Genomic DNA, 18,640 nt, shown 5'->3' with positions numbered 1-18,640 from the left:
GACAGTAGTTAAGTGGTGGGGCATTGGAAGGCACTGAGGTCAGGGGGGTGCAACCCTCATGAATGAGATTAGTGACCTTAAAAAAGAGCCCACTGGGCTCCCTAGCCCCTTCCACCACGTGAGAACACAGGGAGAAGTCGGCAGTCTGCAACTCAGAAGAGGGCTTTCACCAGAACCTGACCATGCTATCTATCCTGATCTTGGACTTTCAGCCTCCAAAATTGTGAGCAATAAATTTGTGCTATTTATAAGCCACCCAGTCCATGATATTTTTCTTACAGCAACCGGAACAGACTAAGGGTCCGTTAGTTACAGACCGTTAATAACGGAGGGAGAGGGAAAGGGAGTTTGTTCTCTGGCGTCTCTTCTTATAAGGGCACTAATTCCATCATGAAGGTCACTCTCATGACCTCATCTAACCCTAATTACCTTCCAAAAGCCCTTCTCCAAATACAATCACATTGGGTGTTAGGGCTTCAACATACATATTTTGAAAAGAAACTTTTAGAAAAATAAAGGTAAATAGAGGAAACTTACCTGTGTTTTGAAATCAACTACATATATTTTCATAAAAATGTCTCATCAGAGAAATTAAAAGACACGTGAATGTCACACACAGCCCAGCTCCTGTCCCAGCAGTTTAACCCATCCAGCATTTCAACTGCTTAGCTGTGCAACCTTGGGCATATCATTTATCCCCTCAGATCTTCAGCGTCTTCATTTATAAAATGGAGGAAAATAATAGTATCCATTTCATAGGAATGATGCCATTTAAATAAGGTCATCTCTGTGGATGTACAGAGTGTGTTTGGCACAATCAGTTGAAAGGGGATGACAAACAATGAGGGGTATTTGGATAATTGACTAGAAATTTGGAAAGCAGAAACGTTTAGATCCTCAATTGCAACACAAACTCAAAACATAGGAAATAACCTTTTCAGTGATACCAAGACTAACAATAGTCATACAAATAAATTATATATGAAGGGATGAGTTAAACTGGAGCGGGAGGCTGTTGAAGGGGTGGAGCCTGGCTTCCCCCAGGAGAGGGGCTGCGCATGCCACCATTCAGTCTCCATTTCAGCCCTGTTTCTTATCCCTGTCTCTTCTGTGTCTTGTGTCTGATTCCAGAGCAAATTGTCCTTCTCCAGAGAATAAAATCTAGTCTCCTTTGGGATGAAGGAAGGTGGTAATGTAAACTCTTTTACAAAACAAAGATAAAGTCATGTAGTTAATCAGCCCTACTTAACTGCATTTTAAATTAAACAAATTAACTTAAAAATATCCTTCTATCTTAAAAGTATGTCAGTTATGATTCACCATTCTTAGAGGCTTATATATTCTGATCCATTTGCAAAGAAAAAAAAAGGAAATGAAAAGGTTTCCTCACCTATAAAATCTAGGTGAAACAGTATAGGAACTGCCTTTCTCTACTGTCATCATAGATACGTAATTCAATTCAGTTCAGATCAAAGCAATTCAACAAACATTTCTTGAGTCCCTACTGTGTGCCAGGCACTATTCTAGGCACTTATGATACACCGGCAAACAAAACAGATCCCTGCTCTCATGGAGCTTACATACTAGTAAGGGGAGACAGTAGTAAATAATAAGCATAGTAAATATGTAAATTATCTAGTATGTTAGGTGATATGTGATATGGACAAAGAAAGAATAGAACAAATTAAGGGGGGGTTGGGAATATTGAAGTTAGGGGGTAAGGGACAGGTTGCAGTATTAAGTAGCATGGTCAGAACAGGCTTCAGTGAAAAGGCAACACTGAGCAAAGATGAGAAGGGAAGGGTAGGATGTCTGAAGGAACAGCTAGTGCAAAGGCTCAATGGCAGGAAGAGGTTGGAGTTCAGAAGAAAGGTCTGGGCTGGGGACGTGAATTTGGCAATTAAACAGAGATAGTATTTTAAGCTATAAGACATTATATGAGATCACTGAGGCAGAGACTCACTGAGGCAGAGAAAAGTGATGGTCATGCCTTTCACTAAAAGAAGCAATCAGAGAAACCCAAATTCTTGGGAAATATAAGACCATAGAAACATGGACAAACATATATAAGGAACAGTGAGCATCCTCACTCTGTCCTCTGCCCATCAAAGTCATACAGGACTTAAGAGTTAGAAGCCAGTTGTTTTTTGGTTTTTTTAAAAGTAAATATACTAATAGAAAATATCTAGATATAATAGTATCTATTCTGGATTAACAGCTTTACTTTTGATAGTTCACACAATGCTCAGGCAGTTGAATTGTTTGTTCTTCCATTTAAGAGTAAGAAGTTGAACTTGACCAATCTTCAATTATGTTTGGAAGGATGCAGTATTTATAAATACAGTGAAGTACTATGAATCAACTCCTCCACTTCTTCTCTCATACTTCCCTGCCTCAGTTTGGTCCGTGGTCACTTTCTCCCTGGTCCTCTTTGGTGGTCCTCTAGATGTGTTTTTCTGGGGCTATCTCAAAAACCCTCCCACTCAGCAGAAAGCACACTTTTGAATCTAATACTGTACATTTGGCAAATGGAAAGTCAAAAACAATTAAAATGACAGCCACCAATCTTAATATATCTATCTTCAAAAAAACATCAATAAGTATTAAGGAATTATGGCTTAATCTTCTTACGTGTAATAATGGCATTGCAGTTAAGTCTTAAAAGAGTGGTGGTTATCTTTTAGAGATACATCTCAAAGCACTTGTGGATGAACATAAAAGCATCATTATGAACTAAAGTCTGCATAAATATCTCCATAAATAATTCCTAGGTTTCCACAATAGCATTATAATTGTGATTAAAAAAATTTTTTTGCAACAAAATACCAAAGGAATTGGTAAGGAAATAAGATTTTTGGCATAGATATAAACAAGCATACAAATTTGACATTAAGTGGCAGTCCATTGTCAGTATTAATCATTTTACATACTCTATAGCAGGAGTGGCAAACTACAACCCTCGGGCTAAATGCAACTCAAACTTGTCTTTTAAATAAAGTTTATTGGTACACAGATACACCCATTCATTTGTCAGTGGTTCTCAAGTAGGAACTACCTTGTCCTCCAGGGGACATCTAGCAATGTCTGGGGAAAGTTTTGGTCATCACAATGGATGAGGGGACTACTGGCAACCAGTGGCCAGGGATGCTGCTAAACACCCTATGATGCACAGGATGGCTGCCCATAACAAAGTATTTGGCCCCAAAATATCAGCAGTGCCAAGACTGAGATACCCTGATTTATATATTTTCTCTGGATGTTTCTGCAATAAAATGGTAGAGTTGAGTAGTTCTGAGAGAGGCCATATGGCCTACAACACCTAACATATTTACTATCTGGCCCTTTATAGAAAAAGTTTGCCAATTCCTCTCTATAGAAAACCATAAAATATAAGTATCTCATGTATAGCACATTATCTATCAAGTCTAGAAAACTCCCTTTAACATTATTTCTTCTAGAAATGAGACAACTGACATTTTTATTTATACCTCTTCTAGCCATATAAAGGGCTATAGTAAAGATTATATTTTATTCTGATTCATTAAAGGGATATTTAAAACAGTGACTCTCAAAGCCAATCACAGATCACTGGCCTGTTGTGATGATTTCACTGGCCCACAGTGAAATGAGAAAAATAAAGACAAATTTGGGAGATTTTCATAAAGCTAAGTTAATTCAAATGTAAAGGGCTGTTCTCTATGAATATATCTTTCCTGTATTTTTAAATATTAAAATGCCCTTTCTTCTCTGAAACAATGCAGATAATAGGTAGTTGTTTGTTTGTTTGTTTGTTTTGTGGTATGCGGGCCTCTCACTGTTGTGGCCTCTCCCATTGCAGAGTACAGGCTCCGGACACGCAGGCCCAGTGGCCATGGCTCACGGGCCCAGTCGCTCCACGGCATGTGGGATCTTCCCGGACCGGGGCACAAACCCATGTCCCCTGCATCAGCAGGCGGACTCTCAACCACTGCGCCACCAGGGAAGCCCAGTAGTTTTTTTTTAATATGGAAAAATTAATAGTTGTAACATTGGGTCAAACCATTAAAAAAAATTACTGGTTCTTGAAATCTAAAAGTCAGAAAACCACAGATTTAGAGGCTTTTGCTCCGATTTGGGGATTCTTTGATGTTGAACATATTTCACATATCATTGATGAAGGTATTTCTTAAATGTGTTTTGCAATGTCGAATAAGTGATGAACTACAGCTGAAGGCTTTTCCACATTCATTACAATCATATGGTTTTTCTCCAGTATGAATTCTCTGATGTTTAGCAAAGGATGAATCATGCCTGAAGGCTTTCCCACAATGACTGCATTCATAAGGTTTCACTCCAGTGTGGACTCTTTGATGGATAGAAAGATGTATTCTCTGGCTAAAGGCTTTCCCACATTCCTTACATTTATATGGTCTTTCCCCAGTATGAGTTCTCCGGTGTTGAGTTAGGTATGTGCTGTGGCTGAAGGTTTTACTGCATACATTACAAATATAGGGTTTCACACCAGTATGAATAATCTCATGTTGCCTGAGGTGTCTAATTTGGAAAAATGCTTTTCCACAGTCTTTGCATGTAAAAGGTTTCTCTCTGACATGAGTTCTCAGATGCTGGATCAGCCCAATGCTCTGGCTGAATGCTTTCTCACATACACCACATTCATAGGGTTTCTCCCCAGTATGAATTCTAACATGTTGAGTAAGAGATGATGGGTGTCTGAAGGTTTTCCCGCATTCTTTACACTCATAGGGTTTCTCGCCAGTATGGATTCTCTGATGTGGAATAAGGGATGAACTTTGGCTAAAGGCTTTTCCACATTCTTTACATCTGAAAGGTTTCTCTCCAGTATGGATTCTCATGTGTTCTGTAAGATGAATGAGCTGTTTGAAGATTTTTTCACAAATATTACATTCAAAGGTTTTCATTCTTGTGTAATTCCTTGAGTGATTAATCAAACCTAAATTGTATCTACTTTTCTTTCTAGATATGCCATGTTTATGGTGTCTTTTTCTTGGAGGATCTATTGGTCCTGGAATAACTTTTGAGCACACATTAATACTTCTCACACATCTGTTAGATTCTTGGCCTCTTTCCTGCGTGAATGTTTTCTTGTGGATCAAGGGGATTTGCCCTGCACCCATTCCTTGGTTCTCCTGGTGGTTTTCTAACTTATGACATTTGGAGTCCCTTCCCAATGTGGAAACCAAGATGCTTCCTCTCGTGGACCTTTCCATCATCAGGTCATGGTGTAATTCTTCCCATGAGATGTCACTCTTTAAGACTGACTCTTTGGTTTCTGTTTCATCCTCCAAGTCTGAAAGAAACCCCAAAATATAAATAACTCATATTCACTGAACTTTAAAAAATAAACGGCCACAGTGAGAACAGGAGGGAAAAAATATATATATACTAGGTACGGGAGGGTTGGTCTGTCTTCACATAGGATCCTGCCACCTAGAAAGCTGATGTGAAAGTAACAAAGTGGTCAACACAAAGAAGCTGTTAAAATTATGTAAGGTGACTTTAAAAATTGGGAGGAGTTCATCCATGAGAATTGCAAGAGGAAATGGACTAAGAAGAAAGCATCACTGGAAGGGCAAATATCAAGAGATAAGACAAGGAGATAAGAATTCTAACATGATATCATCTCGAGCTCATATTCCTATGACAAAATTTTATTTACTTAGAAAAATTTAAGTATCTCATACTCTGTGCATGTTAAGATAAAACATCAAATAATATAGAAATGCATTCACTGAAAAAGGACAGCCTCTCTCAATCTCATCCCCATTTCCTTTAATCTCTTAAAGGAATTTGGAATGCATCTGTTCAGACATTTCTCAATAATACACACAAGTGAATGTGTGCATTTGTGTATATATGGTTATAAATATACATTTCTACCCAAAAAAGGGGATCATGGAATACATATAGTTATGCGTCTGTTTTTTTTAAGCTCAATTATATGTCTGTACATTTAGATTTATCTCATTCTTTTTAACAATGGTATTACATTCTACTTACAGACATATTTGTTTGACTTTACTAAAAAATATTTAGGTTGTCTCTGATTTTTCACTTTGTCATTATATGTAAGTTTGTGTACACTCCTGTCAACGTTTCATAGGATTTACTAAAAAGAAAGTATTGGGTATGTGTATGTGGGCTATCAGTGAATATGGGTGCCCTTCCCTGCAAACTCACTGGATTTTTATCAATCTTCATAATTTCTGCCTATATAAGAGGTGAAAACTGATTTCTTAATTTGTGACAAAACATTAATTACACTGTAAAATCTTAAAAGATAGAGAATATGTATTTTATCCATAGTATACATGACACAGCATTTTTGTTCTTTTTTTTTTTTTTTTTTTTTTTTGCTGTACGCGGGCCTCTCACTGTTGTGGCCCCTCCCGTTGCAGAGCACAGGCTCCGTATGCGCAGGCTCAGCGGCCATGGCTCACGGGCCCAGCCGCTCCGCGGCATGTGGGATCTTCCCGGACCGGGGCACGAACCCGTGTCCCCTGCATCGGCAGGTGGACTCTCAACCACTGCGCCACCAGGGAAGCCCGACACAGCATTTTTGGATGAGGGAGTTTCCTGGATTTTTACTCTCTATTCCTATCCAACCATTCTGGACCCTGTCATCCTAAAGCACCAATATTTCCTGTTCATGGCAAAATCTTAGTCCCCAGAATGTCTAACCTCATTTTAGTAATAGCACATACAAAGTACTTGGTAATAGCTGAATAAATTTTGGAGTGGACTCAAAAAGCAAGTAGAGATGTTTGGATTACTTACTACAGGGAATAAGGAGGCATTTAACTTTTCTTTTTAGGGTAAAAACAAGATAAATGTGATAATTTCAAGTGGTCAAATCTGGCAGTATCATTCAAAATGGTTCAGAAAGAAAAGGAAGACATCAACAAATGCAACTAGAAATTATAGTAATTGGCATGGGATGATGGGAACCTGGCTTAGCAAGGTATCAACAGAGGTGAAGAGAAGAAGTGGACCTAGCAGGTAATATCAAGGAAGAAACCACAGAGAATGAGGGAAAAACAGAGTAGAAAGCATGATACATTCTTGCTGATACCATGATTTCTAGTCTCAGAGGCTAAAAGAACAGGAGGAGTCAGGAAGAGAACTTTGTTTGGGAGAGAAGATAGCTTCTGTTTTTGGATATGCTGGGCTTGAAGTAACAACAGCATGTCTATATAGAGATGTCCCAAACAAACACCAGGGATATGTGAGTATAGAGTTCATATGAACATATATGACAAAGATGAAAATATGGGGAATATAGATGTCAAAGGGATAGTTGAGACCATCATAATGCATTTGTGGGAGTTTGTGCAGAAACAGAACAGCAGTGTAAAAGACAGAGGCTCCTCAGGGATTGGGGCAGATACCGTTGGCCATTCTGAAATCTTTTCTCCCTACTTCTGGCCACACAACTATACTATATTTCTCAATATTCCTTGAATTTGATTGAGTGAAGTGACAAAGGTCTCCCCCATTAAGTGAATGAGAGTGAAAAGTGATGTTAGCCATTCCAGTCTGGCCCGTAAAAACCACCCAAATGAACCCCTCTGTGCTCTTCTTCTACTGCTGGCCAAACTTAGATGATGAGGAGGCCCTCGAGGATGATGGAAACACCATGTGGAAGGAATCTCTGTCCCTGAATTGTCAGGGGGAAAAGAACTGTCCACTGAACTAAACAGATCAATACATGAGCAAGAAAATCCTATTCTGTGTGAGCCAAACTTTAGAGTCTATATACTATAGTAGTTTAGCTTAGCCTAACAAAGGCATCAATTATATATCTGCATTAAGAAAGGAGACTGATGAGAAGCATTGAAGAAGCAATAAGAGAGATAGAAGAGACAAAAATTATTAAATTAGCTGGTGGAAGAAAAGATACCAAGAAGGTAGTGTGGTCTATATAACCTAATGCTGCCCTGCAGGACAGCACCATAAGAACACAAACTGTGGCAGCTTCCCTGGTGGTGCAGTGGTTAAGAATCCTCCTGCCAATGCAGGGGACATGGGTTCGAGCCCTGGTCCAGGAAGATCCCACATGCCTTGAAGCAACTAAGCCCGTGCGCCACAACTACTGAGCCTGAGCTCTAGAGCCCACGAGCCACAATTACTGAAGCCCCCCTGTCACAAGTACTAAAGCCCACGTGCCTAGAGCCCATGCTCCACAAGAGAAGCCACCACAATGAGAAGCCCGCGCACCACAACAAAGAGTAGCCCCCACTCGCTGCAACAAGTGAAAGCCCGTGTGCAGCAACAAAGACCCAATGCAGCCAAAAATAAAATAAATAAATAAAATTTTTAAAAAATTTTAAAAATAAAAATGGGTTGTAATTAAAAAAAAAAAAAACAACACAAACTGTGGAGTCAGAATGATTAGACAAATACTGATTCCACCAAGTAGTAGCTAAACGATCATGTACAGATTTCTTAACCTAAGAGCCTTCTTTTCCTCATTTGTAAGATGGGGTTAAAGTAGGCACAGGACTTGCAGAAGCCAGCTTGGAAAACAGTGTCATTATTACTGTTCTTAGAAGTTGAAGAAGACTTTTAAAAGCCATTGGATTTGGTAAGAAGGAATTCTGTAGTGACTTCTCAAAGAGTCATAAATTATCTGAAATAAAAGTTAAATTACACAAGTTAAAAAGAGAATCAGAATTGAAGATACAGTCATAGAATAAGATTTAGGAAAAAATTTAAATGGAATCATCAGAGAAAGTGAAAGTCATGATACAATAACATAAGGATCTGGTGATGGGTACTGTCTTTATGAGGCAAGATCCATGGATAACTGAATGTACAGGAGAAAGAAACTATGATCAGGGTAAGGTTTAGAATGCTGGAGAAAGCAAGAAAACCACAAATGTCAGGTCAGGAGAAATGGTGAAGGCAGCTAACCCTGATGAGAAAGGCATCTCTTTTCCTCTGACTCCAAAGAAACTAATGAGAAGAGGCAAGTGCAGGAAAGGGGGGACAGAGTGGTAATCAGGTTTCTTGTGGGTCTCACCCAGGTGGCTGAAACCTCCCCAATGGCCTGAAGAAGCCTTTAAGCTGAACTCTCTGGCAAACATGACAAAGGCTCCATCTGCCTTGCTCTTACCTGGACTTGGACCTCCTGAAATCTCTCTCTCCATCAGCCATGGTTCTTCTCCCTTCTCCAACTGGGAAATCACACCAGGTTTGGAAAGCTGATACCCTGCTCGCGAAGAAGAAGAAAACTACGTGTGCTGAGGTCAAAGAGGCATCCCAAGAATTTAAAGATTGTTCTTTGTTATCAGGCCTTCTGAAGGGTAGAGTAGAAAGACCAGGGCAGGAAAGACCACAGCAATCCTGATTTGATGTTCAGAAGGAACTAGAAATCTCTAACACAGAACCCAAAGACCAAGCATACCACTTAACTTAGAAATAAAGATTGTTATTCCAATAGGCAGGTTCTAGTTACAAGGGGCACCCATCCTTACCCACTGAGACCAGGTTCCCATAGTTCTCCAGCATCACCTCCCGGTACAGATTCCGGTGAGCAGGGGCCAGCTGCCCCCACTCCTCCTGGGTGAAGTCCACAGATATGTCTTTGAAGGTTAACAGTTCCTAGAACATCAAATATGTTCCTTTTCAGCCAGAGTTAGGAAGTTGTTCTAACCTTGTCTAGATACTAAGAGATTTTAGCCAAGTTTTCCTGGATACCCTCTTTTTTTTTTTTTTTTTAAAGCAAACCCATCACAGGGGTGGAGAAACACCACTCAGCAGAGATTCTCCTCAGGCTAGACAGGTCTAGTCTATGTCAGTAGACATATGAGGTAGCCTGCCACATGTGGGAGCCCATCTCTGATGCAGGAAAGGCTAGAAAAGATCTCTTTGTCATCAAGCCTCTGCCAGTTCCTATGGACACGCTCTTGAAAACTGGCTGATTCTCTGCTGGAGGTTACAGAACAATGCAGGGAGTGTGTAAGCTGTCTTTTCCAACTCACAATTTGGTTGAAGGCAAAATACTCATGAACTATATTAAAGAAGGTCACAGAACAGTATATAGTAATTTAGGTTAAGGACAATAAAAATCAGGATATTTGAGAAAGGAAAGAGTTCAAAAGGGGCTAAGGCCACAAGAGAAAACAGGGACCCTGGTTGGGCTGAAAGAATTGGTTAAAATGAAAACATTTCGGGACTTCCCTGATGGTCCAGTGGTTAAGAATCTGCCTTCCAAAGCAGGGGAAGCAGGCTCGATCCCTGGTCAGGGAACTAAGATCCCACGTGCCGCGGGGCAACTAAGCCTGCGCACTCTACAGCCCGCGTGCCACAACGAAGAGCCCGCTTGCTGCAAGGAAAGACCCCGCGTGCCACAACTAAGACCTGACGCAGCCAAATAAATAATTTTTTTTTTTTAAATGAGAACAGGGCTTCCCTGGTGGCGCAGTGGTTGAGAGTCTGCCTGCCGATGCAGGGGACACGGGTTCGTGCCCCAGTCCGGGAGGATCCCACATGCCGCGGAGCGGCTGGGCCCGTGAGCCATGGCCGCTGAGCCTGCGTGTCCGGAGCCTGTGCTCCGCAATGGGAGAGGCCACAACAGCGAGAGGCCCGCGAACCGCAAAAAAATAAATAAATAAAATAAAATAAAATAAAATAAAATGAGAACATTTCAGCATGGATAAGACCCTTAGCTGGGTATTTCTGTTAGTAAAAAAAGTATGTGAGAACAGCACATTTTTAGAGGGAGCACGAATTCTGCCTAGTAAGGAAGATTCCTTGACCAAAGCAGACACTGCATTGTGAGGTACAAGAGCCTGTTATGAATGATCTACACAAATTAAATAACCATTTGGGTTATTTTTATTTTTTATTTTTATTTATTTTATTTTATTTATTTTTTTTTTTTTGCGGTACTCGGGCCTCTCACTGCTGTGGCCTCTCCCGTTGCGGAGCACAGGCTCCGGACGCGCAGGCTCAGCGGCCATGGCTCACGGGCCCAGCCGCTCCGCGGCATGTGGGATCTTCCCGGACCGGGGCACGAGCCCATGTCCCCTGCATCGGCAGGCGGACTCTCAACCACTGCGCCACCAGGGAAGCCCGTGGGTTATTTTTAAAAAATATTACTAAATGCAAAGAGAACCCAGAAGCCAGAAGGCTGAGATAATAACAAATTCCTTAAGTATGGAATTAAGACTATTTTAATGCTTTTTATGTATTGTAAATAATTCTGGAATGCATTTCAGGCCTACTACACACTAGCCTCCATATTTAACCAATGAATTTGAGGAAGGTTAAAGACATGGGACTAAACCCTGTACCATGTGATTTTGGAAGTTATGATCACTCCACTTTAAAACTCTTCTGTTCTCTAATAATATCTCCTTCTATATTGGTTTCCTCTGATTACTCTCTAATTCTCTTGAGTTTCCCTATGCTTCTGGGGTTTGGCTGTGCAGAGCTTTGCCTGCCAGTGCCACTGGTTTTCTGATGAGCTCATGTATGATACACAGACACTATTAAACTGCTCTTGGAAGTTCTCCTTCCTTTTCTTCTTAGCCTGTTTAGTTTGTGTCCTTTAGGACGTGTCAGTAGCTTCTCTACTCTATCTACTCTACTCTATCATCTATAATTCTGCTCCAAGACATGACCAAAAATCCTTTCTTAAAGGTCATTAATGAAGTGTATACATCTCCAAGAATATCAGAACCTCTCTGTTCATTTTAAAGTGTTGCTTTAAATATATTTTACAGTGCTTGTCTTTCCCCTGGATGACATCTTGAGATGCTTAAGGGCAAGAATTATATTATATACTTTTCCTCTCTCTTACACACACACACTCACACACATGATTTTTAAATTTGTTGTATAAATGACTAGAGGTTTGCTAGAAACAAGAGGGTTTCTGAGGAAGGTTACGACAGGTGGGGAAAATGCCTGTGAAATCAATCCATGCAGCCTGGTTTCTAACAGGCTAAGAAAATCCAATCCAGGAAGTCGAGTCAAAGAAAATCGAAGCCAGGGCTCTTAAAATCTGAGAAACAATTTCAAGAAAGTGACAGAAGGGCTTCTCTGGTGGCGCAGTGGTTGAGAGTCCGCCTGCCGATGCAGGGGACACGGGTTCGTGCCCCACTCTGGGAAGATCCCACATGCCGCGGAGTGGCTGGGCCTGTGAGCCATGGCCGCTGGGCCTGCGCGTCCGGAGCCTGTGCTCTGCAGCAGGAGAGGCCACAACAGTGAGAGGCCCGCGTACTGCAAAAAAAAAAAAAAGAAAAGAAAAGAAAAGAAAAGAAAGTGACAGGAAACTCCAACCTACCTGGGATTCTGCTGTCAGGGACCCAGATGTCACTTCATCCTCAAAGCTTTCTCCCCGGGTCTCATCAGCAACCTGAGATAGCAGAACTGGGAAAGGAAAAGAGCTATGAGGTTTGCATCTTCCCTGATCCCCCAAATAGAAAAACTGCCTGCAGACCTGCTGAATATGACCCCTCTCTCGATACATTCAATACAATGAGGGACATTCAGAGCAACTCAAGAGCAGGCTGGAGCCTCCTTAATGAGGAGGATCTGCAGTGCGTTGATTGGGGGATTAATGTTTCCCAATGGCCAACGCTGGTCCAAAAGCACAGACTTACCAGGCCATTCCTTTGTACAAAAATCCTCAAAGGTTCCCCACTTTCAAGAAAGAAAAATCCAAACACTTTACCATAGACTTCAAGATCCTCCACAACCAGTCCAAAACTGCTTCTTCAAGTATTACCTGCCTCTAAACACCATACTTCATCCTCTGGACACACCCATCACATAATCCTATTCACCATTCTTTGAACATACCTGGATAGCACCCACCTCAGTACTTTCCCCCGAGTCCTACTCGGTGAAAAACTGAGGTATCCTTCTAGGCCAGTTTGAGTGAAGTTTTCTCAGAGCCCCTTAATGAGAGGAAAGCTTCCTCTAGCCTGTATTCCTCCAATGCTTTTTTTTTTTTAATTTATTTTTGGCTGCATTGGGTCTTCATTGCTGTGCGTGGGCTTTCTCTAGTTGTGGCGAGTAGGGGCTACTCTTCGTTGCAGTGTGTGGGCTTCTCACTGCAGTGGTTTCTCTTGTTGTGGAGCACGGGCTCTAGGCACGTGGGCTTCAGTAGTTGTAGCATGTGGGCTCAGTAGTGGTGGTTCGTGGGCCCTAGAGCACAGGCTCAGTAGTTGCGGCACACAGGCTTAGTTGCTCCACGGCATGTGGGATCTTCCCTGACCAGGGCTCGAACCCGTGTCCCCTGCATTAGCAGGCGGATTCTTAACCACTGCACCACCAGGGAAGCCCCAAAGCTTGGTTTTTATCTCTACTCTGGTATCTATCTCAGGCTGCCTCCTATTATATTTATTTTTATACTTATCACTTTCAATTGAGTATTAGTACGAGTATATGCATAGAAACTGTATCTGGTTCATTTTTTCCCATCTGCTACTTAAGCACAACTAAATTATGCCAGGCTGCTAGAATTCAAGAAATACTGGCTGAAATTTGACATATTAAAAATATGAACTAGCAATTAAGGCACATGAATTATTGTCCTTGTATTTTTCCCTTAACTTTTTATCATGAATATTGAACACCCATATATCTAACACATTAAATGATTGTTAACATTTGCTATATTTGTTTCATCTATCTATATTTTTTTCTGAACCATTTCAAAGTTGCAGAAATCATACTTCCTCCCTAAATACTTCAAAGAATCTTCTCCTGCATAACCATGATACCAATTATCACACTTCAGAGAGTTAACAATAATTCCATAGGATCATCTAAATATTCAGTCCATATTCAGATTTCCTCAACTGTTCCCAAACTGTCTTTTTTTTTTTTTTTTTTTTTTGCGGTACGCGGGCCTCTCACTGTTGTGGCCTCTCCCGTTGTGGAGCACAGGCTCCGGACGCGCAGGCCCAGCAGCCATGGCTCACGGGCCCAGCCGTTCCACAGCATGTGGGATCTTCCCAGACCGGGGCACGAACCTGTGTCCCCTGCATCGGCAGGCGGACTCTCAACCACTGTGCCACCAGGGAAGCCCGCCCAAACTGTCTTTTATCCTAGAGTTTTTCTAGTTAAGGCTCACACATTTTAAGTGGTTATTATTCAAAGTCTCTCTTACTCTAGACAGTACTTGCCTTTCTTTCATGACACTGGCATCGACGTACTGTATCCTCATGGTGGGGTTTCTCTTATTTCTCCATCCCCTGTATTTTCTTTAAACCAGAAGTTCAGCCTTTAAGATTAATTTGGATCAGGTTAAACATTTTAGGCAGGGATTCTTCATGGGTGATACTATGTGCTTTATATTACATCACCCAGAAGGCACAAAATGTCGGGTTATCCCATCATTGGGACACTTGGTTAAGATAGTGATCACTAGGACCTCCCTGGTGGCGCAGTGGTTAAGAATCCATCTGACAATGCAGGGGACACGGGTTCGAGCCCTGGTCCGGGAATATCCCACATGCTGCAGAGTAACTAAGCCCGTGCGCCACAACTACTGAGCCTGTGCTCTAGAGCCCGCAAGCCACAACTACTGAAGCCCACACGCCTAGAGCCCGAGCTCCGCAACAAGAGAAGCCACTGCAATGAGAAGCCCGCGCACCACAACGAAGAGTAGCCCCGCTCGCCACAACTAGGGAAAGCCCGCGTGCAGCAACGAAGACCCAACGCAGCCAAATATAAATACAATTATAAAAAAACAAAAGATAGTGACCACTAGATCTTGTCACTGAAAGAGTATGTCCTTTCTCTGGCACTTAGCAAGTGATTTGTGGGGGCCATACCCTGACACCATGTGAATATCCTATTCCCTGCCAACCTTCCAATTACTTCATTTACAGTAAAATATGCTATCATTCTTTCTACGTTTATTATTGGCAGGTATTCTCTGAAGAGGATGTAAAAAGCAAGGTAAATGCATCCTTCATTCCCATAAAAATCTATTTTCAATGTAAGAAATCAGTGTATTAATCACTTCCAATGTGGCAGATGAGTTTTCTCCCCCCACCCTCTGTTATATTTATTTATTTTGGGGGAGGGTCCTAAATTCTTTTTCATTTTAAAAAATTTTTATTGGAGTATAGTTGCTTTACAATGTTGTGTTAGTTTCTGCTGTACAGCAAAGTGAATCAGTTATACATATACATATATCCACTCTTTTTTTAGAGTCCCTTCCTATTTAGGTCACCACAGAGCATTGAGTAGAGTTCCCTGTGCTATACAGAGTAGGTTCTCATTAGTTTTCCATTTTATAAATAGTAGTGTATATATGTCAATCCCAATCTCCCAATTCATCCCATCCCCCCTTCCCCCCTTGGTAACCATAAGTTTATTTTCTACATCTGTGACTCTCTTCCTCTACTTTAAGTGTCATCATGAATGTGTGGAATTTTACTTATTTAAGGTGTTACAATCAATCTGGAGACTTAGGGCTTCCCTGGTGGTGCAGTGGTTAAGAATCCGCCTGCCAATGCAGGGGAAACGGGTTCGAACCCTGGTCCAGGAAGATCCCACATGCCGCAGAGCAACTAAGCCCGTGCATCACAACTACTGAGCCTGCACTCTAGAGCCCACCAGCCACAACTACTGAAGCCCATGCTCTGCAACAAGAGAAGCCACCACAATGAGAAGCCCACGCACTGCAATGAAGAGTGGCCTCCGTTCGCTACAACTAGAGAAAGCCTGCACCCAGCAACGAAGACCCAACGCAGCCAAAAACAAAATAAATAAAATAATAAATACATAAATAAAAGGCCCTTTAAAAAAAAATCTGGACACTTAAACTGTCTCCAATTTGAACCGGGCTTCTGCATCCTTCTGGTAGACGTCCATTGGTCTTTGAGCTCTTCCTTGCTATTCTAGCACAAGATACTCCAGTCTCACCTGGTACTTTCCCTACTGCCTTCTACTTCTGAACTACCCACCCAATACCTGGACAGGTCATTCATTTGATTCACATTTCCTCACTGTAAAATAAGGAAAATCATGCAAGTCCTCCCAGCCCCACACACGAATGGGGAAGATAAAAAGAAATATCATACACAGCTATGACACTGAAATATTAGTTTTAGTCCGAACTAACCACTACTACTTGGGAAAACCCCAAGCCAGGAGCAATAATCAAGAACTCCAGAGACTTTTTACCTAAGCAGATGCTTCTGCTCAGGTGCCCACTTTCCTTCCCACCCTAGACGATGCTGCTCTGCCTCCCTCCCACCCAGCAGTCTATTCTCACCTTCTCCTTCAAACATCTTAGTCATGTCCTCCCACTGGGGCGCCCCCTCCGTGGCCTTCTTTGGATGGTGCAACTTCACCCAGGTGCTGGCCTCGACGGGCAGGGTGATTAGGAGTCTCTGAAGCATGATAACTTCAGCGCTCCTTTCTGGCGAACTGTAGCTCAGCTCACAGGGCAGAGAGTCCTGACAGGGCTTGTCCACTTTTGATGAGGAAACTGCCGGAAACTGACGGGAGGCTTCACAGTTGCACAGGTGTCCTCCACTCTCAGGAACCCGGCGAACATACAGCACCAAAATCCGGAGTCTGGACCTTTTTACTCCCTAGGCTCTCAAGGAACACCTCCCATCCTTGCGCTCCATCTGTCTCCTCAGCAGGCAGCGGGAGGCTCCAGGTGTTTATTCTAAATCGCCAAGTCTACAGGCCCCTAGCCATGCTGGTTAGAAAACATCAGAGTCAGCAAAAGGATCCGTTAAGTTCAATCACATGGTCAGAATTCTAGAACTTGCACCAATCACTGAACATTGTTTACAAAAGATACATGGAGACCGTGGACAGTCCATATGGTCCAAAACACTGTGCTGGGGTCATGAAGCATAAAGGGATAAATAAAACCCAATTCTTTGTTTTAGGCAGCACTAGGTTTAAAGTAGTCTGAGATTTGGAGTCAAAAAGGATCTGGCTTTGAATCCCAGCTCCTTCCCTTGCCGGCTGCAGCAAATCCCGTAACCCCGTTAATCCAGTTTCCTCCTCCCGAAATGGAGAGGATAAATCTTTTCTCCAGGGCTGAACCGCCCGGCCCTGCCCTCGCAGCCTTTGTCTGAGCCGACTCTGGGGCGCGGGGCACACTGCGCGCCACGGGTGATGGCGGGCGGGGCCGAGGCGGCGCTACCCAGCTTGTCCCCTCCCCAGACCCAGGGGAGCCCTGGCTCACCCCTCTCACCAGCTCGGTTCGCACGCCCTAGCCCTCCCGCCGCGACGGACCGGTCTCCGCGCAGTGCCAAGATGCCCCACGTAGCGCAGCCCGGCTGGTGCGCCTGCGCGGCAGCAGCCTCCGCGCGCGGTTCCCGGCGTCCTGCGGGGCAGCCTGTCCGCTCGCCGGCGCCTCCCGGGATGCGCCCCGGGATACTGTCCGATCTCTCCGTTTTCACGCAGCTCGGGACCCGAACCCAGGGAGAAGCTGCCTGCTCCTGCGAAAGGAAACAAAGCCTGTGTTCCCGTCCCCACCGAGACTAGTGAATAGAACCGGCTCCCCTCTGCCAGGCATGGACGTGTGAATATTTCCGCCGGGAGATTTGAAACCCTTGACAAAGGGAAACATCTGTATCTCTTTTTTGTCGAAACAACATTGGTGTAAAAGAATCCATACCACTTTCACTTAATATGTACGTGGAAAAGACTGAAAGTGGAATGGAATCCAGTGTTTCATTAAAAGAATACCACGGTCAGGTAGTTGTTTGTCCTAGTATTCAATAAGTTCTTACGTTAATTGCCTTCCTTATATTTCTAAAACGCCACAAAATACGAAATAACTGTTACCTGTAATCTCACCAAGCAGAGTAACCATTGCTAACGTTTGGTGCACAGACACCTACACACACAATTTTTTAAATGCATTTTTATGTATTTTTCTGCAAAAATGATTACACTGTAATGCTGTTTTATTTTCTACATCAATAGCCTACAAAAATAATTCAGAAAATAGAATAGAACTATGTGATTGCTGAACTTCCCTGGTGGTCCAGCGGTTAAGAATCTGCGCTTGGACTGAGGAGGGGGGGGGGTCCGTCCCTGGTCAGGGAAGTTCCGCTAGCCGCGCGCGGTGCGGCCAAAGACAAAACTCCACAACAAAACAAAAAAAACTATGTGATTGCTAGCTATTATGAATTGAATGTCTGTGTCTCCCCACCCAGCTCTCCAAATTCATATGTTGAAGCTCTAACCCCCAGTGTAGCTATATTTGGAGTAAGAAAGTACAGATCTTGGACTTCCCTGGTGTCGCAGCGGTTAAGAATCCGCCTGCCAATTCAGGGGACACGGGTTGGAGCCCTGGTCCGGGAGTATCCCACATGCCGCGGAGCAACAAAGCCCTTGCGGCCGGGAGCCACAACTACTGAAGCCCACGTGCCTAGAGTCCCTGCTCTGCAACAAGAGAAGCCACCGCAATGAGAAGCCTGCACCACAACAAAGAGTAGCCCCCACCCTCTGCAACTAGAGAAAGCCCCTGAGCAGCAACGAAGACCCAACGCAGCCAAAAATAAATTAATTAATAAATTAAATTTTAAAAAAAGTACAGACCTTCCTGGGCTTATGATGGGGTTACATCCAGATAAGCCCATGATAAATAGAAAATACAGTAAGTCAGAAATGCATTTAATAC

General features: G+C 42.8%; 1 protein-coding gene across 2 annotated transcripts; it reads right to left on the bottom strand.

Annotated features, from left to right (window-relative positions):
• Nucleotides 1-2,859: 2,859 nt before the first annotated feature.
• ZFP69B (ZFP69 zinc finger protein B) lies at nt 2,860-17,285 on the bottom strand. 2 transcript variants are annotated; one of them, XM_082616389.1, is made up of 5 exons: nt 16,262-17,285; nt 12,311-12,396; nt 9,495-9,621; nt 9,134-9,229; nt 2,860-5,308 (listed from the first exon to the last, which is right to left on the bottom strand). In XM_082616389.1, exons 1-5 carry the CDS (start codon nt 16,386-16,388, stop codon nt 4,140-4,142), a joined length of 1,605 nt encoding a protein of 534 aa, XP_082472515.1. In that variant the 5' UTR covers nt 16,389-17,285; the 3' UTR covers nt 2,860-4,139. The 2 variants fall into 2 exon arrangements, with proteins under 2 accessions (XP_082472515.1, XP_082472516.1); XM_082616390.1 differs by lacking the exon at nt 16,262-17,285 and having other exon boundaries at nt 9,495-9,641; nt 12,311-12,360.
• Nucleotides 17,286-18,640: the final 1,355 nt, after the last annotated feature.

Source organism: Mesoplodon mirus, assembly GCF_964341445.2.
Source record: "Mesoplodon mirus genome assembly, chromosome: 3".
Classification (NCBI taxonomy): Eukaryota; Metazoa; Chordata; class Mammalia; order Artiodactyla; family Ziphiidae; genus Mesoplodon; species Mesoplodon mirus.
This window is presented reverse-complemented; position numbering and strand designations above follow the sequence as displayed.